This window comes from Chanodichthys erythropterus, chromosome 1 (assembly GCF_024489055.1).
Source record: "Chanodichthys erythropterus isolate Z2021 chromosome 1, ASM2448905v1, whole genome shotgun sequence".
In the NCBI taxonomy this organism is placed as follows: Eukaryota; Metazoa; Chordata; class Actinopteri; order Cypriniformes; family Xenocyprididae; genus Chanodichthys; species Chanodichthys erythropterus.
The window spans coordinates 871,954-893,054 of NC_090221.1; the positions used below are offsets into that span (position 1 = coordinate 871,954).

General features: G+C 40.5%; 1 protein-coding gene across 1 annotated transcript in view; it reads right to left on the minus strand.

Annotated features, from left to right (window-relative positions):
- Positions 1-2,263: 2,263 nt before the first annotated feature.
- The window catches only part of LOC137019234 (NACHT, LRR and PYD domains-containing protein 12-like), a 92,962-nt gene continuing 74,124 nt past the window's right edge, over positions 2,264-21,101 (minus strand). Inside the window, exons 17-21 of the mRNA XM_067384484.1 lie at positions 7,312-7,485; positions 7,045-7,218; positions 5,138-5,311; positions 4,797-4,958; positions 2,264-2,855 (exon numbers count right to left, since the gene is read on the minus strand). Coding sequence (XP_067240585.1) covers positions 2,792-2,855; positions 4,797-4,958; positions 5,138-5,311; positions 7,045-7,218; positions 7,312-7,485 — 748 coding nt within the window. The 3' untranslated portion in view covers positions 2,264-2,791. The remainder of the gene's footprint in view (positions 2,856-4,796; positions 4,959-5,137; positions 5,312-7,044; positions 7,219-7,311; positions 7,486-21,101) is intronic.

Consider the following 21,101-nt stretch of genomic DNA (forward strand, 5'->3'; position numbering starts at 1 on the left):
TACCCTTTAGTCAAGAAATTATATCTACAATTAATAATTTAAGTGGAAATTTCATCACTTATAGATACTATGAATATTTAAAATATATGGTACGTTAGATCTCCATATCATATGATAAATGATTAGGTGGAGGAAAAAGAAAAGAAAAGCTGAGTTTGGTCTGTTAATATCACTGTCTTAGTACATTAAGACAGATTAAGAGAATTTTCATGTTAAGCTTTTTAGAAAGTCCCATTTTTTTCTTTGTTTCTGCGAGAACATTGCACAAATTGGACTGTTTTTTTCTTCTAGAAGCTTAAATTCTCTTTAATGTTCATATACTAATTATTATTCAGTTATAATTAGCTAAAGCTGATAGTATTTCTTTGTTACTGAAAGAAAATATAAAATATAGCTTGAGTAAGTGATCTGTCATGTCCTCTATCAGTATATAATGGACACTGATCGAATGTATTTATTCTCCACATTTTGAGTTTATTCTCAACATATTATTTCTACATTTTTTTTTCTCAAAATGTAATGTTTTTAAAGTTTGTAAAGTTCATTATTGAAACAACATTGTATTTCACATTTTTTCTTGAAAAATTTAATTTCTCATAATGACTAATCTTGAGTTGGTTTTATTTTTATTATTATTGTTTGGCCCTAATCATCTTCCGTAGGTTAGATAGTATTTCAGATAGACTGAAAGATTGAAAAAAGAAATGATGGTTAATTTTTTACCATATGTGGCTGACTAAATATTTTTCAGTATAGAAATAAGAGAGAAAAAGCTCATTTTTTACCTTTACTAGGGTAGTTTAAAACCAAAATAACAAAATATCTGTAGTTATAAACAAAACAAAAGAATCTAATTTATTGGGGTTGTACAGTTTTGATGAGTAGGAGGATTTTTATTTTTCCAGTTTAGTAAAATTAGACGTCTGGCTAGCAACATCACAAAACACAATACATTAATTTGTGAGCTGTTCAAATGTATATCTATAGGTACAACACCAAATAATGACATAACTGGATCTGCTGGGAGTCTAACATTAAAAATTGTTGAAAGTCTCAATTATTTTAGACCAATAGAGGGTAATGTGGAGACAGCTCCAAAATGTGTGTGACAATGAAGCAGGGGCATAGCCACAACATTCACAAGAGGCATCCACTCCTGGAAACATCCTGGACAGTCTTTGTTTGGAAAGGTGCAATCGGTGCAGGATTTTAAACTGCAGCAGACCGTGTCTGATACAAACTGAAGAGGAGTGGACCCGCTCTTGAGCTTCGATCCATTGCTCGTCTGTGATGTTTATTCCTAAGTCTTCACTCCAAGCATCCTTTATATGGTCAAGTGTAGTTGTACAATCTATCTGTGAAAGGTAATTATATATTCTAGAGATAGATCCTTTTTTGAGTGGGTTGTTCAATAATACATTGTTCATTGGACATACTTCAGGCTGACTGGGAAAAGAGGGAAATGTTACTTTAGTAAAGTTGCGAATTTGCAAGTATTTAAAAAAGTCCTTGTTATCAATATTAAATGTATGTATTAATTGTTCAAATGTTGGAAATATTCTGTCAATGAAGAGGTCTATAATTGTGTGCACTCCTTTAAGGTCCCATTGTTGAAATGTTTGACCTGAAAACAGCTTATGTGCTTGATTACCAGTTATTGGTGTAAGGACTGAACATTGATTCCACTGAAAATGTCTTCTAAACTGAGACCAGATTTTTAGTGAGTGAGACACAACAGAGATCTGTGCTTTTACAACAGACAGACACATAGATAACACAATTAAATATATTCTGTGCATAAAATATAAAAAAGATAAGATAATGTAAAAAAAAAAATTTTTTTAAACATGCTAATTTTACATTGTAGGCTTTATATCATATGATACATTTATGTACTTGATGATCACATTTATGATTAGACACATTTTAATCATTATGGAGGAGTTCAATCACTCAAAAAATTAATTGTTGGATCTACTTACAGTGTCAAGTGGTTCCACTATATTGAGTAATTTGTACAAATGACAATTTAATTGTATGAATAAAAGAAATTCAAGTAAATACAAATCATTTGAATGTCACTGTTACATAATATTAATATGTTTATTGCATAAGGTGAACACATTTATTGACTTGATTTACCTTATTAAATGAACTATTTTCTGTATGAAATGCACTCAAAAAATAACTCCTTGAACAAACTCAATTGAATTGAGAGCAGGAATTCCACCCTAAACATGCGTATATATGAGGCATGCTGGGAACTACTGATCCACTGCCCAGTTAGTTATGTCAACATTAATTCACTCAGCAATGTTAAGTTGACTGAACAAACATTTACTAAGCAAAGCTGACAATACTCATTTTTAGTAGAAACAACACAGTTAAATTAAGTTCATATAGTTACATGAGTTTAAGTAATGTGAACAAGGATGGATTGAGTGAAACTAACAACAGTGAAAGTTAATTTTTTTGAGTGATCCAATCGTTATATTTGTAGGTCTGATACTGAAGATTTCTGCTGACAGACTCATCTGAGCTTCTTCCTCCTGTTCCTCCTTTAAATAACACAAAACCATCATCTGGCTGAATATTAAAGCAACATTAATCATTCAATATCACATGTTTCTGATACTCATGCTAACACACATGCTGCTTTATTTAACTGTAAATCTGAGTCTCTTCCACCTGTATGAAACACATTTACACATTAATCACACATTTATTTCTCCTCATAGACGCAGTAGAGACTCTTCTGTGGATCATCTGATGGTCACTGATCCTCTCATGATCATTTCACAGATTTAAACCATGATGTAAAAGATCCATCAGGGACTTTTGGTGATTGATCTACTCTGTAAGGCGGAACCAAAAGAGAAAACAATCAGTGTTCAGTGGAACAAAGTAAAAATTACTTGTATTATAATTAATGTTTCTTGAGTAAAAAGAAGTTACATTAAATTCCTGTATTAAGATCTTGCAGAGATATTTCTCAAACAATATTTGTGTTATTAATATAATACATTTAAAACATGATTGACGTTCATATGTTTGTGTGTGTTGGTCTGACTGCAGAAGGACCTGCGACTCCTATTGAGTCACTGTAAAGGAGAAACACATGCTAATGAGTGTACGGTGTATGGAATAAACCACAGCGAGAAATACAAATCTTATTCTGAGTTAAACTTCCACTAGTTAAAGCTGTTTGTCCTCTAGTAAATAACACTTTACAATAAGGTTAATTAGATAATGCACTGTGAACTAATGAACAAATAATGAACAACTGTATTTTTTTATTAACTAACATTAATGAAGATTAGTAACAGTAACAAATGTATAGCTCATGGTTAGTTCATGTTAGTTAATACATTAACTAATGTTTAACTATTGAACCTTATTGTAAAGTGTTATTAGTGTTAGGGTTAGGGTTAGTTGTGACGTGTTTCTTGTCAAAGTAAAAACACTAGAGACAGAGACGTTTCTCATGTGAGGCTGGACGGCTGTGAGTTGAAGCTGAACACACTGATTTTAGCATGAGTGCAGCGTTTTCCTACAATCTAAACAAGTCTATTTTCAAACTGAAATGATTCACTTCTACTGACACAGTTAATAAAGCAGGTGTTGTTGAATAAAGCTTTATATTTTGTTCTTTGTTGCAATAAACCCTTTGTTGCAATAAAGCTTAATGATAATTTCCTTTCACAAATATCTAAAAGGTTTGTTCACATTGTGACAGTGCACTTTCATTTTTTCTTAATAAGCACAAATTAAATTGGATTTGAAGTGGATTTGTGTTCATGTTCTGATGAATGGCACAGTTTAAAAGGAAGCAAATTATTGGCCAAAAGCTGCCACAAAGATGGAGTCTATGTTGGTCCAGTCTGGCAATACCGGATGCACAATGACGTATGCGGTAGACACGCTGAAAAGAGCCAAATGAAAGTCAGAGCAGTTCCTCTGGAGTCTCACCTCTATTGAAGCCGTGTTTATTGTTTTATTGCGACGGAAAGTATATTATGTCGGCGAACAGACATTTACTCTACTTAATGAATTCACTTATGTATGGATTATACCGGCTGTTGGTGTTGGCAACCGAGTTATTGCCTCGTTAATAGAGTTCAAATCATTGAAGATAAATTACGGGACAGAGCCGATTTGGAGCTACTCTTTAACTCTTGCAAAAACAGTGGAGCTTGAGTAACTGGATAACAATAATCAAGCGCAGTTATTGTGGAACCAAACTGACTTTGACTGTTCTTTAAATGTTATTCCTCCTTTAATAAACTGTGGAAACAATGGATTGAGTTGAATCAAGTGCCATTAATTATGAACTTGTGACTTTGACTGTTTCCCTTATTTCTTCTTTGAACAATCATTTAAAATTCAGACTATTTAAACTGTGCTGAAGGGATTTGAGATGAACAAGTTTTGCTGTTGATGTTGTCGTTTATGCTTGTGTTTATTGCTAATGAATGGTGATATGTGGTGTGATGGAATTGGTGCACTGTCATTGTGAATACACTGAAAATTTGCATGTCTGGGTGAAAAGTTTGGGTTTTCTTCTTCTTTGGTTTACACTTAAAAGATTATGGATACATGTTAGGTGACAATTATTAAGGTACATGTGTCCTTTGTTCACTCTCCTTCTGACTGGACTGACAATCCTTAAATAATATAATACATTTTAACAGAGTATTTATATCTGTCTGGCACCCCAGCATAATTGTAAGAGGGAAACTGTTACAACATATCAGAGGTAAATTAAGATCTTTAATATCACAATGATGTTTCCTCACCTCAGGTCACAATATGAGTCTCGTATCACGTCACTGAGCCACTGCTTTGAGTCTCCTATCATATTGTCTCTCAGATCAAGCTCTTTTAAAAACTGCAGCGCTTTTGATTTAGTCAAAGACTGAATTAATAAAGAAACATCTGTAATGCCACAGTCCTGTAAACTAGAAAGACACAAACAGAGAAAAGAGATTATCTTACAAACAAATCATTAATGTGAAGAATTTTACACAAATATAATGTGAACTCAGACTCTTCTTTAAATATTTAGTTTAAAAGATTTTAGTTTAAACTATTGAAGTGATTTTAAGCATTTTGATTCTTGTATGTGAATGTTACTGACCTCAATCTCTCCAGTTTACAGTGTGAATCCTTCAGTATGTCACATAAGTGCTTCACTCCTGTGTTTTCTAGTTTATTCCAGCTCAGGTTCAGCTCTCTCAGGTGTGATGGGTTTGATTTCAGAGCTGAAGTCAGGATGAGACACTGTTTCTCTGTAATACTGCATTCATACAGACTGAAGACAAAAAGAGAAAATTGCTCAAATCCATGTTCAGTTCATGTGTGAGTTAAATTAATCATTAATGATAAATAGACATTGAACAATAAGCATGTCCCAGCCAGGTTTGTCACTTGTTGGGGTCCCCTTGAAACATTTCCATTGTCTTCTGCACTATTTGCAGCGTGTTTCTGTATTTGGTTGAATTTGTTATTATTTTATTATTAAATAGCTGAAGATGTTTTCTTAATTTGCTGATGTTTTTCTATTTGAATGTGTTTTCTTCAGTTGCATCATGCTGAACTCTCTTTGCCACCACAGACTTCACATTTTCAACATAAGAAAATGTAAGATTCTAAGAACATCATGTGCCTGTTTTGTGCTTCTGTATCTCTGTCTAGCCATTACATCATGCATGCTTAGAGAATATGTTCTTTTCTTAGATTTTTGTACAGCCCCTAATGATTGTATTAATACTGAGGTGCCACTTTCACTTCCTATATTTTCAATATAATTGGCTCTCTGACTGAATAAACTTTGTATCTTGGTTGAACTGCACTCTTTGTGTCCGAGTCTTCCATTTGATACCCAGGTACCTGCTTTTCTGTGCTGGATCGCTCAACCCAAATAGATCATTTTGAATTGTATTATTAAGTTGAATAATTAGATTCTAACAGAAAATTTTGTAAATGAATTACAATTTATTTGAATTCATTTTAAAGTGTAGTGTACTGTCTCTAAATACACAATTTGCTCAATAAATTAAGATTTAGTGAAAAGTACCATTAGTCCAGTAACTCTAGCTATAATAATCTACTGTCATTTGTTACACTGTTTTTAGTCTGTTCTCACTTCTGTATTATTTCTAAGAAAATATTTGTCAGATTTCAGCATATGAAACTATTTTATATCCATAAAGTTGCAGATGCTTTAAAGTTTATTTGGTTTATCTACTGATACACATAATCCATTTACTAATAGTATTTCTGAATCTTTCTTCAAATGGAGAAACGCCAGGACTGAAGAAACTAAACAGTAAACTTCTGTAAACTGCCGAGCAGTATAAAGCTGCATCCACACCGAACGCGTCTGATTTACATGTTAAGTCAATCTAAAGGCACATCTAGACGTCCTGTGGCGCGAATCAAGCAACTAGCGTGGCCGTTGACGCGCCTGATGCCCCAGACACCAGAGTTGAAAAATCTGAACTTTGGCGAAAATTCATGGTGCATTAACCAATCAGGGACTTTGCTTTGGTGGTAACGTGTTTATGACGTGATCAGCGGTGGAGACCAGAACAAAGATAATAGTCGCTGTGTGTGGCCACCCTGAGCTCTATGATGTGTCATCATATTTTTATCGAGATAGGAATAAAAAGGACCTTGCCTGGAAGAGGATAAGTGAAGAAACTGGACAATCTGGTTAGTTGTAAAACGCTTTGCATAATTTTAGCCATTGATACTAGCCCACCTGTTAGCTAGCAAAAGCCGGCCAGCATAACAGAGTTAAATTGCCGCTACTGGTTTCCAACTGATGAGATGATGTGATAATTCAGAGGATCTGTGCAGAAAGATATGGAAGCCCCTCTCATGATGCGAATTTGCGTCTGAACACACTTTGTTTAGACGTGCGAATAGAGCAAATTTGACGCACGTCTGACTTCAAAATGTTCAAGCGTTCAACTAGACGTGTCTGACGTGAAATTGATGCCCCAGACGCGTTTGGTGTGAACGCAGCATAATGTTACTAACTGTAGTTTCTCCAGCTTGAATTGTGGGTTCATCAGTAGATCACTGAGGTTTTTCACTCCAGAGTCTTTTAGTTCATTCCAGCTCAGGTTCAGCTCTCTCAGGTGTGATGGGTTTGATTTCAGAGCTGAAGTCAGAGCAGAACATCCTTCTTCTGTCATTTCACATCTGCTTAAACTACATTAGGAGAAATGAGAAAAACAAACTCTTTATTTGGTTTCATTCAAATATCAAAACAATTTTTCTTTTCTTTATATGAATGTTACTGACCTCAGTCTCTCCAGTTTACAGTGTGAATCCTTCAGTACGTCACATAGGTGCTTCACTCCTGTGTTTTTTATTTTATTCACACTCAGGTTCAGCTCTCTCAGGTGTGATGGGTTTGATTTCAGAGCTGAAGTCAGGATGACGCACTGTTTCTCTGTAATATTGCATCTATTCAGACTGAAGACAGAGAGAGAAAATGACTCAAATCCATGTTCAGTTCATGTGTGAGTTAAATGAATCATTAATAAATTCAATACAGTCACTAATACACCAGCAAAATCATGAAAACTTCATGATATGAACAAACCAAGACAGGAGCATTTGAGGATACTAGTTACAATTCAAGTCTGGATCCGTCCTCACTCCACAAATAAGTGAATTTAACACTGTAGTTTAATATATAAGATCAATATACAACCCCCTTTCCAGAGAAGTTCAAGAATCTGTGATTTGTTAATGCTCTTTAACTAGGGGTGTAACGATATTTCACAATACAAACATTTTACAATATGTATCGTAGAGTGATGGCGATACTTTCACGATATGACAGCAGTCTAATCTTATTGGTTGAGCTGATGACGTGACCTACTTTGCAACATGGAGGTGGAGCCGCATATTAAGGGTGTGTCATGGAGACGCATATTAAGGGTGCATCTCAATCAGCTCTCTAGTTCAGTAAGTGTTTCATGCACACATCGAATCTTGCACATCGAATCTTGCAAGCAGGTTTAAACGTTTCTTGCGTCAGTCTCTTGCTTGGTCGCGTGAGAAAAGTCATGGCTTTCTTTCACCACAGTGCCACAGCAACAGCTGTGCTCACAGAAAAGCAAAAGATGCTTGCGATGCTTTGCTTTAAGAAGTTCTGTCTTAGGGGCTGTTCACATGTTGTGTCTTTTCCGTGAGCAAGTCAGTTATTTCAAATGTTGCCACGTGGCAGGCACGGTCATAATGAAAGCAACGCGGTCGCGACGTGCATGTGGTGCACTTTCCAGGCACATCGAGATAAAAAATTCTCAACTTTTCAGAATACCGCAAGTGCACTGCAGGCCATGTGACAAGAACCAACTGATCATCTATGGCCTTTCCGTAACAAAACATCAAAATATCAGCTGATCATAGCTGTACAGGGTGGTTTTTATATCTTATCTCCATAAATATATCTAGTAGTGAAGGTAATGCAAGGGCTAGAAATCAATTTATTCTTTGCTGAAACTTCCTACTCCTCTTGGAGAGCAGAGTTCAAGGCTGCATAGCAATGACCGACGCCATGGGAGAGCAAGCGCTTTAGAAAGAAGAAGTGGTGCAGCCACACCTTCCGCGCGTTTTTAGACATGATATGTGAACGGCCCCATAGGATTCTTAATTCTAAGTTCTAATTCTAAAGGTGTTAATTTGAGTACAGAAGGTTTTTATTAAACCTTGAAATGTGATCTTGTATGTACAAGGAAAATTATTGAAATTTGTTCATGTTTTTTAAATAAATCTTATTTGAATTTCAGTTTCATTTTGTTCAAAATATCGTGATACGTATCGTATCGTGAACTCAGTATCGAGATACATACCGTATCGTGACCTGAGCATGTCGTTGCACCCCTATCTTTAACCTTTATTTAACGGAAAAAAGTACAAAGAAAACATTTCCAATGTATTTCCTATTGTATAAATATAACAAACAAACTTGGATTTTGATGGCTACAACACACTCCAAAAAACATTGGGACAGAGGCAAGTTTACGACTGTGTTAAATCACCTTTCCTTTTAATTAATTTTTAATTTCCCTTTTTAATTGTTTTGGAACTGAGTATACTAATTGTTGCAGTTTTGCAATTGGAATTTTGCCCAGTCTTGCTTGATACAAGACAGATGCTCAACAGTCTGTGATCATCGTTGTCTGATTCTCCTTTTCATGATGGGCCATACATTTTCAATAAGAGACAGATTTGGACTGCAGGAAGGTAGTTAACCACATCCACTCTATGGTGCAGAGTGTCTAAGAAACCACTCTGTTTTTGCATGTGTGTCAGATGTTGTGAGATGTAGTACAGGGGTTCCACAAGGGACGGTCCTAGCTCCATTTTTATTTACTTTATATACATCTGATTTTCGGTTTAATTCGGCTAGTTGTCATTTTCAGAAATTTTCCGATGACACTGCAGTTGTTGGGTGTATAACTGATAATAATGAAGATGAATATAGGGAATTGATTATGAATTTTGTTGATTGGTGCAAGCTAAATTGTCTTGAGCTTAATGCAAGTAAAACCAAAGAAATTATAATAGATTTCCGAAAGAACATGCAGTCTGTACTTCCTATAAATATTGAAGGAGTAGATATTGAAATTGTGAAATCCTACAAATAGCTGGGAGTCTATTTAAATAATAAATTGGATTGGTGTGACCACATTAATTACTTGTACAAAAAGGGTCAGAGTCGTATTCACTTGTTGATACAATCTTTTGGGGTTTGTCGAATTCTGTTAAGGACTTTTTATGATACCATAGTAGCTTCTATTATTTTTTATGCTGTGGTTTGCTGGGGTGGGGGGATTTCTGTGAGGGACAAAAACAGACTTGACAAACTGATTAGGAAGTCAAGCTCAGTTATAGGGTGCTCTTTGCCCTCGGTTGATGATAGGGAAAAGGATTGTAGAGAAATTGTCTTCCATCATGAAGTGTTTATCTCACCCCCTCCATGATACAGTGCAGGCTGTCACAGACACACCAGGCAATCACGTCGCACTCCCTCACCAGAGTACTGATCACACGCACCTGACACTCATCACCAGTCCAATCAACAGCACCATAAAAGACACTCACAGTCACTCAGTCATTGTCCGGTCTCGTTAATGCATACTAACCTGAATGCTTACCTTACGGACTCCTTACCTGTCTCCAGTGTATCTCCTAGATCCTCTGTGTTCTCCAGTCCTCCGTGAGTGTCTCTGTGCAGTCTCTGTTCCAAGTCTCCTGGTGATCGTTGAATCTGGTGTGAAGATCAAGTTCAGTAATCCTGTCTTGATGTATCCTCTGTCTGGTAACCTCCTCTGTTCCATGTCTCTCTGCCTTCATCGAACCTGGTGTGAAGATCAAGTCAAGTATCACTGTCTTGATATATGCTCTGTCTGGAAACTTCATCTGAAATACTCACCTGTTCACTGCCCTGGTTGTCTCAATGAACATCGTAAACTTTACCTGTGTCTCCGACCTCCTGTGTAACGTAACAGAAGACCGGACCAATACTGCTGAGCAACCACGATGAGCAATTCAGATCCATTCCAGGATTTGGTTAACGCGCTCCATCACACTCTCACCAGCACACCCACGCCAGCACCACCAGTGAGCACTTCCGCATTCCGCACCACCGCTTCTTCTCCATCTGTTCTCGCCAGTCCCATGTCCTGACCTGCGCCCTTCTCTGGCTCGGTGGAGGATTGCAACGGATTCATCCTGCAATGTTTGCTGGTTTTGAAGATGCAACCGCACTTGTACCCTGATGATAAAGTGAAAATCCCTTTTATGATTCAGCAACTGGACGGTAAAGCACTCAGCTGGGCAGAACCCCTTTGGACACAAAATAGTCCCGTCATCCCTCTCGAACTTCATCAGTCACTTCAAAAAGGTTTTTGGGAAACTGTCATGGGATTCATCCGTAGGTGAGAGACTGTGCAATCTGAAACAAGGTGCTTTATCCGTCTCTGATTATGCTTTACAGTTCAGAACCCTAGCGGCAGCGAGCGGGTGGAACAAACAAGCCCTCATCTCCAGATATCGTCAGGGTTTGGATCCACGTGTGTGGTTGCATCTCGCTGCATACGAGGATACCATCGGCCTTGAGAAGTTCATCCAACTTTCCATCAGATTCGCCACCCGTATGCAGCTGTGCATAGAAGAGCACCAAAGCCAGCGACTTTTCCCATCTTTCCTCCGACAGCCCGAATCCGTCAGCCCTCCAGAACCAGCCAACTACGAGATGCAGATCGACAGATCACGTCTATCAGCAGCTGAGCGACAGAGGAGGCTGACCCAGGGTCTATGTTTATATTGTTGTCTTCCTGGGCATCTCAGAGCTGAATGCCCCACTCGTCCTGTACGATCAAAATCCACTCACCATTATTGCCAACCTTACTGCTGCTGATGTTTGTATTCCAGTCAATGCCTTCATCGACTCTGGGTCAGCTGGATATTTCATCTCTGGAGCCCTCTGTCGCCAGCTCAACCTCAAGACCGTCAGTTCGCCGAAAGTCTACCAGATCCATGCAGTAACTGGTCGTCCTCTCCGTCAAGTGGTGGGCCCTCTACGTGGTGGGCCCTCTACGTGTACAGATTGGCGTTCTGCATCAAGAAGACATACTTCTGCTGGTTCTGGAGGATTCAACAACTGACATGATTCTAGGGCGCCCATGGTTGGAGCAGCACGATCCCATCATCTCCTGGCAGACAGGAGACATCCTGAAGTGGGGTAACAAATGTTTTTCTGGTTGTTTCCCGGTATTACCAGTTCCAAGTCGGGTTCCAAGTCAAATACCAAGTCAAATACCAAGTAAAGCTCCCAGTCCAGTCCAAAAGACTCCTAGCTCAAAGAAGATCCATGTCTGTGTTACGTCTATCGAGAGTCCTTTGGAAAAGAGATCCATCGACATACCTGACTGTTATTCCCACTTCAGTGATGTCTTCTGTCCAAAGAAGGCCTCCAAGCTGCCTCCACATCGGCCATGGGACTGTGCCATAGACCTCATCCCCGGTGAGCCAGTGCCCAGAGGAAAAATATATTCCTTGTCCATTCCGGAGGAGAAGGCCATGGAGGAATACATCACTGAGGCGTTAGCACAAGGCTACATCCGCCCGTCTACTTCCCCTGCTGCTTCAAGCTTTTTCTTCGTGGCCAAGAAGGACGGAGGCTTGCGGCCTTGCATCGTTTACAGAGCCCTTAATAAAATAACAGTCAAATTCAGATATCCACTTCCTCTCGTCCCGTCTGCGCTGGAACATCTCCGCGGCGCCACTGTGTTCACCAAGTTGGACCTCCGCAGCGCATACAACCTCATCCAGATACATGAGGGGGACGAATTGAAGACGGCTTTTGTGACCCTTACTGGCCACTATGAGTATTGCGTTATGCCATATGGACTTGTCAACGCCCCCTCCGTATTCCAGGACTTCATGCATGAGGTGCTCCAGGAGTTCCTGCACAAGTTTGTGATTGTCTACATCGATGATATCCTCATCTACTCCCGGAGCCTGGCCGAACATCACCACCACATTGTGGAGGTCCTCCAATGCCTGAGGGCTTTCCACCTGTTCCTGAAAGCCGAAAGGTGCTCGTTTCACCAGCCCTCAGTGCAGTTCCTGGGTTACATCATTGATCACAGTGGTGTCCGTATGGACGAGAGGAATATTTCCACGATCAAGGATTGGCCACTACCCACCACCATCAAAGAACTACAGAGATTCCTAGGATTCGCCAATTTCTACCGAAGATTCATCAAAAGTTACAGTACCATCACGTCTCCACTCACCAACCTGCTCTGTGGTAAGCCCAAGTCTCTGTCCTGGTCTTCAGCAGCGGAAAAAGCCTTTGAGGATCTCAAAATCGCCTTTACGACTGCTCCCCTCCTTGTGCATCCCGATCCAGAACTTCCTTTCGTGGTTGATGTCGATGCGTCAACCACAGGAGTGGGAGCAGTTTTGTCTCAGCAGCAGGGGAAACCAAGTAGACTCCATCCATGTGCATTCTTCTCCCGTAAACTCAACCCGGCGGAGAGAAATTATGACATCGGTAACCGAGAGCTACTTGCCATCAAGCTCGCTCTGGAAGAGTGGAGGCATTGGCTCGAAGGAGCCCGACATCCCTTTCTGGTTTTAACTGATCATAAGAATCTGGAGTACCTACGTGAGGCAAAAAGATTGAATCCGCGTCAAGGAAGATGGGCATTGTTCTTTACACGCTTCAACTTCACCATTTCCTATCGTCCAGGTCCCAAGAATGTCAAAGCCGATACTCTATCATGTATCTACAGTCCCGAGGAAAGCTCTGAAGAACCTGAGTCCATTATCCCAGAAAAGCTCATTGTCAGTCCCATAACGTGGTCAGAAGAAACATTACCCGAGTCCAATGCCTCCACCAATACTCCGCCGGGTTGTCCACCAGGTTTACAGTATATTCCACGGACACGACGCATTCCACTCATCCACTCCTCTCATGCGTCGTTGGGCACTGGCCACCCAGAGGTCAAGTCAAGTCATCTTTGTTTATATAGCGCTTTTTACAATGCAGATTGTGTCAAAGCAGCTTTACATTGATAACTGGTACATAGTTTGGCTGCACAGCAGCTCTTGAATAATAGTGTCAATGCAGGCAGATCAAAGCACTGTTGAATAAATGTCAAGAATACTATTGAATATCAAATGTCAAGTGTCCCCAACTAAGCAAGCCAAAGGCGACAGCGGCAAGGAACCCAAACTCCATCAGGTGACATCAGGTGGCAAACAAGTGGCAGATAGGTGTTAAAATGGAGAGAAAAAAAAACCTTGCAGCCTAATAATCCTTTAACAGATTTGAAAATATAAATTGATAATGTGTTATGTGTATGCCAGGTTAAAGAGATGCGTTTTTAGTCTAGATTTAAACTGACAGAGTGTGTCTGCTTCCCGAACAATGCTAGGAAGATTGTTCCAGAGTTTAGGTGCCAAATAGGAGAAGGATCTACCGCCTGCGGTTGATTTTGATATTCTAGGTATTATCAGCTGGCCTGAATTCTGAGATTGCAATAAACGTGAAGGACTATAATGTATTAAGAGCTCACTTAGGTACTGGGGAGCTAAACCATTTAGTGCTTTGTAAGTAATTAGCAAGATTTTAAAATCTATACGATGTTTAACAGGAAGCCAATGCGGTGATGACAGAACTGGGCTAATATGGTCATACTTCCTAGTTCTAGTAAGAACTCTAGCTGCTGCATTTTGTACGAGCTGTAGTTTATTTATCAAGCGAGCAGAACAACCACCCAGTAGAGCGTTACAGTAGTCTAGCCTTGAGGTCATGAACGCATGAACTAACTGTTTTGCATTTTTCATTGAGAGCATATGTCGTAGTTTAGATATATTTTTCAGATGGAAGAATGCGGTTTTGCAGATGCTAGTAACATGACCTTCAAATGAAAGATTGGTATCAAAGAGCACACCCAGGTTCCTAGCTGACGACGAAGACTTAACAGAGCAGCCATCAAGTGTTAGACAGTATTCTAGATTATTGCGTGAAGAAGTTTTTGGTCCAAAAATTAGAATCTCTGTTTTTTCTGAATTTAGTAGTAGAAAATTACTGGTCATCCAGTTTTTTATATCAGCTATACATTTTGTTAATTTAGCGAATTGGTGAGTTTCGTCAGGGCGTGAAGAAATATAGAGCTGAGTATCATCAGCGTAACAATGAAAACTAACGCCATGCTTTCTAATGATATCTCCCAAGGGTAGCATGTACAGAGTAAAAAGCAACAGTCCTAGTACTGAGCCTTGCGGTACTCCATATTTAACTTGCGATTGATATGACATCTCATCGTTTACTACTACAAACTGATAACGGTCAGATAAGTATGATTTGAACCATGCCAATGCAATTCCACTAATGCCAACATAATTTTCAAGTCTGTTTAGAAGAATATTGTGATCAATAGTGTCAAATGCAGCACTAAGATCCAGTAACACTAATAGAGAGATACAACCACAATCTGATGATAAGAGCAAATCATTAGTAACTCTAATGAGAGCAGTCTCAGTACTATGGTACGGTCTAAATCCTGACTGGAAATCCTCACAGATACTATTTCTTTCTAAAAAAGGAACATAGTTGTGATGAAACTGCCTTTTCTAGTATTTTTGACAGAAAAGTGAGATTTGAGATCGGCCTGTAATTGACTAATTCTCTAGGATCAAGTTGTGGTTTTTTAATAAGAGGTTTAATAACAGCCAGCTTAAAGGTTTTTGGTACGTATCCTAGTGATAAAGATGAATTAACAATATTAAGAAGAGGATCTATGACCTCTGGAAGCATCTCTTCCAATAGCTTAGTCGGAATAGGGTCTAACATACATGTGGATGATTTTGATGATTTAACAAGTTTAGACAATTCTTCCTCTCCTAAAGCAGTAAATGAATTGAATTTTTCTTTAGGGACACTACAATGCACTGTCTGACACAAGACTGTAGTAGACGGTTGCATGGTTATAATTTAAGAAAGAAGTTCATAAAGTCATTACTGCTGTGCTCTTTGGAAACATCAGAAGTTGAAGCTTTATTTCTTGTTAATTTAGCCACTGTATCAAATAAATACCTAGGGTTATGTTTATTTTCTTCTAAAAGTTTTGAAAAATAGGCAGATCTAGCAGTTTTTAAGGCCTTTCTGTATTCAGTCATTTTCTCTCTCCACGAAATGCGAAATACTTCTAGTTTTGTTTTCTTCCAGCTGCGCTCCATTTTTCTAACTGCTGTTTTTAGGGCCCGAGTGTGCTCATTGTACCATGGTGTTGGATTAATTTCCTTAATCTTTTTTAAACGTAAAGGAGCAACTGAGTCTAATGTGCTGGAAAAGAGAGAGTCAATAGTTTCTTTTGCAATATCGAGGTCTTCTAAGCTGTCTGGTATGCTAAGGCGATGAAACTGATCAGGAAGATTATTTATAAAGCAATCTTTAGTGGTGGAAGTGATGGTTCTACCATATTTATGGCAGGGAGGCAGTTTAGCCGCTTTCACTAAATGTAATATACATGAGACTAGATAATGATCTGAGATGTCGTCGCTCTGCTGCAGAATTTCAACGGCATCAATATCGATTCCATGTGACAATATTAAATCTGAAGTATGATTACGACAATGAGTGGGTCCCGACACATGTTGTCTAACACCAATAGAGTTTAGAATGTCTGTAAATGCCAATCCTAATGAGTCTTTTTTATTATCTACATGGATATTAAAATCACCAACAACAAGGACTTTATCTGCAGCTAGTACCAATTCTGATAGAAAATCGGCAATCTCTTTGATAAAGTCTGTATTGTGCCCTGGTGGCCTGTATACAGTAGCCAACACAAATGTCAACTTACATAATGTTACGTAAAGCACCATCACTTCGAAGGAATTATATTTGACTTATTAAGACTTCTGTAAATACTGTAAATATTACTATAAATTACAGCAACACCTCCCCCTTTTCCTTTCTGTCGAGGATTGTGTTGATAATCATAACCTTGAGGGCTAGGGTCAATGAAACCCTCTCGCTGCTCAAACAGCACTTCTGGTGGCCCAACATGGCATCGGATGTCAGGAGGTACGTTAATGGGTGCAAGGAATGTGCCATGTCCAAGAGCCCTCGTCATCTTCCCTCCGGGAAACTACAACCTCTGCCTGTTCCAACTCGCCTGTGGTCACATCTAGGAGTTGACTTTGTTACTGATCTCCCAGCTTCTGATGGACATACCTGCATAATGGTCGTAGTAGACGGATTCTCCAAGTCATGTCGTCTGATTCCACTCCCAGGACTTCCCACAGCTCTGACCACTGACGAACTCCTGTTCAACCATGTATTCAGATACTTGGGATTACCTGAAGACATAGTATCTGACCGTGGCCCACAGTTCACCTCTCACGTCTGGAAGGCCTTCTTTAAGCTCCTAGATGTGACCATTAGCCTCTCATCTGGATACCACCCTCAGACGAACAGGCAGACGGAGAGGAAGATACAGGAGATTGGCCGTTTCCTGCGTACCTTCTGTCATGGCTACCAGAACTCCTGGAACCAGTTCCTGGGCTGGGCCGAGTACGCCCAGAACTCCTTCCATCAATCCACCACTGGACTTACCCCTTTCCAGTGCATGCTCGGCTATCAGCCCCCACTGTTCCCCTGGGATGGGGAACCATCAGATATCCCGGCAGTGGATTACTGGTTCCGGGAGAGCGAGAGGGTCTGGGACTCAGTGCACCTTCAACTCCAGCGATCCCTCAGAAGACGCAGGCTTACAGCGGATCTTTGCCGGTCTCAAGCGCCTGTATATCAGCCTGGAGATAAGGTCTGGTTATCCACTAGAGACATACGGATGCGCCTTCCCTGCAAGAAGCTGAGTCATTGGCCCCTACACCATCCTCAGGCAAATTAATCCTGTCACTTACCAGCTACAACTCCCTCCTGAGGTCAGAATTCACCCCACATTCCATGTATCTCTACTAAAACCTTACCACCCGTCTGTTCTTCCCTCCACAGAGCCTGGTGATGCAGAAGAACTCCCCCTTCTGATCATTGTGGAGGACGGAGCAGCATATCTGGTCAAGGAAATCCTGGACTCCCATCGTCGTGGTGGCCATCCAGAATACCTCGTCGACTGGGAAGGATACGGAGAGAGATCATGGGTACCTAAAGTTGACATCCTGGATCTGAGTCTTTTGGAAGACTTCCATGCCAGACATCCCAACAGACCAGCTCCAAGAGGCAGAGGCTGACCACCTCGGGGAATGTCACAGACACACCAGGCTCTGCACCCAGCCAATCACGTCGCACTCCCTCACCAGAGTACTGATCACACGCACCTGACACTCATCACCAGTCCAATCAACAACACCATAAAAGACACTCACAGTCACTCAGTCATTGTCCGGTCTCGTTAATGCATACTAACCTGAATGCTTACCTTACGGACTCCTTACCTGTCTCCAGTGTATCTCCTAGATCCTCGGTGTTCTCCAGTCCTCTGTGAGTGTCTCTGTGCAGTCTCTGTTCCAAGTCTCCTGGTGATCGTTGAATCTGGTGTGAAGATCAAGTACAGTAATCCTGTCTTGATATATCCTCTGTCTGGTAACCTCCTCTGTTCCACGTCTCTCTGCCTTCATCGAACCTGGTGTGAAGATCAAGTCAAGTATCACTATCTCTATATGCTCTGTCTGGAAACTTCATCTGAAATACTCACCTGTTCACTTCTCTGGTTGTCTCAATAAATATCGTAAACTTTACTTGCGTCTCCGACCTCCTGTGTAACGTAACACAGGCTATGTGCAGTTCATTTAGTAACAGATTTATTTATACACGTTGCTCTAAAGAGCGTTACAGAAGGTCTTTTCTCCCAACTGCTGTGAGATTATTTAATCAATTGTGATCATGACTTGAGTTTGATATGTTGTGCTTGGTAGGGTTTTTTGGGGGCAGTTTTTTTATTTTCTATATTTATTTTTTATTTTATATAATGTATTTATTGTAGTATGTTGTGCTGCTGTGACAATTGAATTTCCCCTTTGCGGATTAATAAAGTAAATCAATCAATCAATCAATGTGCAGAATGAGGCCTGGCATTATCTTGCTTCCCAGGAAAGATGTTCTCTTGATGGCAGTATATGCTTTGTACAATCCCAGTATATGCCTCCATGTACACATGCTTTTCCCATTCAGTCAGTCACTATGAGTATCAGTGTTGGTATAATAGTGCGTCAGTGGTAATTGTCCTTGAAAGAATCTCTGCACAGAAAGAGCCATAGGCACCAATCCCATGGGGACCATGCTCGGGGGCTGGAGCACCCATGGAAATGGTCGAGCACCCACGGAAAAATACGGGATATTCTCCATTGATTTTAACCAATAAAAAAATTAATTGGAGCTTTCAGACACGATCTTCACCCTTTTTTATAGTTTATTTAAGACCGTTTCTATGGCGATATTTTAATGGCAAATGTCGAGAGCGCTTCCAAGTGATGCGCAAGCACAAATGGCTTTGCTTTCACTCAGATACATGCGCACGCTCAAACTCTCCTTGCATCAGATATCAGCGAGAGCATGACTCGTAACAACACTTGTGAAAAGAATGTGCTTTTGGGTCGAAATCGTCATCTTGCTGCACAGATATAAATGCAAATAAAACATCCAGTTGACTTTGATTTGAGTTAAATAAGAAGTGAAATACTGCTGAAACGTGTTGTTTTTTAAATCATGCTGAGGAACGTTGTGGCTTGTGTAAGTCTTGAGACATTCGTGTCAATCTATCGCTCGACTCTTCTTTCCAGGGAAATCACTAACAAAATGCACACAAACATGTCCCTGCTCTTGATATGCAAACATTAATGAACTTCTTTGAACTCTATGAGGAAAAAGAATATGAGGGCAGATTTAAACTACTGATAATTAGAGCACGGCTGTACCTCTGACTCCATCAACAAAAATTCTACCACGAGACCATCAGGGAACACAAAAACTGGTTGCGGATTTATGTATAATATATTATGAATATAATATGGATGTAATGGGGGGGTGATGTGGAGCACTGGGCACCCACCGGCAGAAACATAAATCGGCGCCTATGGAAAGAGCCCTTCTCTGAACGCTGTGCAGGCAATCTTCCCGGCTGACAGTCACGATCATTGCCTCTCATGTCTGGGTCGTAAGCATGCTGAGGTAGCGTTCGTGGATGAGTCATGTACCCACTGAGGGAAGTTGACCATCTCGATGCTGAGATTGAGACTCCATTACCTTGCTAGAGGTGGGATCGCCCAAGCTATCCCCCGATCTAGTTCTCAACTCCTCAGTTGGCCAGCCCATCCCTGGTGGATTCCCCTGAGGGAAAGAACCTTCTTTCTCAGAGACGGGACACCAAATGGCACGTCCAGACCTCTGGAACCTGGATGGCTTAAGTGATCTACTCCCAGCATTGGAAGACACTATCACAATATCATTTTAGCTAGGCAAGCTTACGCTTTTAAGTGGTGCCTGTTCGTTGAATGGTGCTCTTCCCATAAGGAACACCTTCTTGAATGCCTGATCAGAGTTATTCTTTCTTTTCTGCAAGAAGGGTTGGAGTGAAAGCTTTCTCCCTCCACCCTGAAAGTGTATGTTGCTACTATCACTGCACATCACGACTCAGTAAAATGTAAGTCCGTGTAAAACACCATCTGATAATCAGGTTCCCAAGGTTGAATCCTCCTCTCTCAGGTCTTAACGGCTCTACAGAGAGCTCCCTTTGAGCCCTTTCAGTCAGTTGAGATTAAGATCCTGTCTCTTAAGACAGCAATCCTGACAGTGCTCACTTCCATTAAGAGGGTCGGGGACCTGCAAGCATTTTTGGTCAACTAAACATGCCTTGAGTTTGGGCCGAATGACTCACACGTAATTCTGAGACCCCGGCCTGGATATGTGCCCAAAGTTCCCACCACTCCTTTCAGGGATCAGGAGGTGAACTTGCAAGCACTGACCCTGGAGGAGGCAGACCCAGCTCTTGCATCTATGTGCCCTGTGCATGCTCTACATCTTTATCTGGACCACACACAAAGTTTAAGGACCTCAGATTAGCTCTTTGTCTGTTATGGAGGCTAGCAGAAGGGAAAGGTTGTTTCTAAGTAGAGGTTGGCCCATAGTGAGCCGTGCCCCCTTGGGGTGAGGGCTCACACCACTTGGAGCGTTGCCTCCTCCTGGGCATTGGCACACGGTGCCTCATTGGCAGACATTTGCAAAGCTGCAGACTGGGTGATTCTCAGAGTCGAGCCTGTTTCTCCCATGTGTTGTCTACAAACAGCTGATGTTACAGGAAGGCTGGCTCGGTGTCGGTTGCAGCGCCATTCCTCTCCTAGGATGGGATATGTGTGCTAATTGTTCCTCAGGTGAGTTCTCCTCTGGCAAACCTTATTGGAGTTCATCCAGCAGCTCCAGCAGACAGATGTGGCGGAGCCATCTGAAGCCAAGTCTGTAACTGGTGTGTATGCCCGCTGGTCAGCCTCTGTGCTAGGCAAGTTGCCTATATTTTGTGATTCCCCTAGGGTAATCCCATATGTGT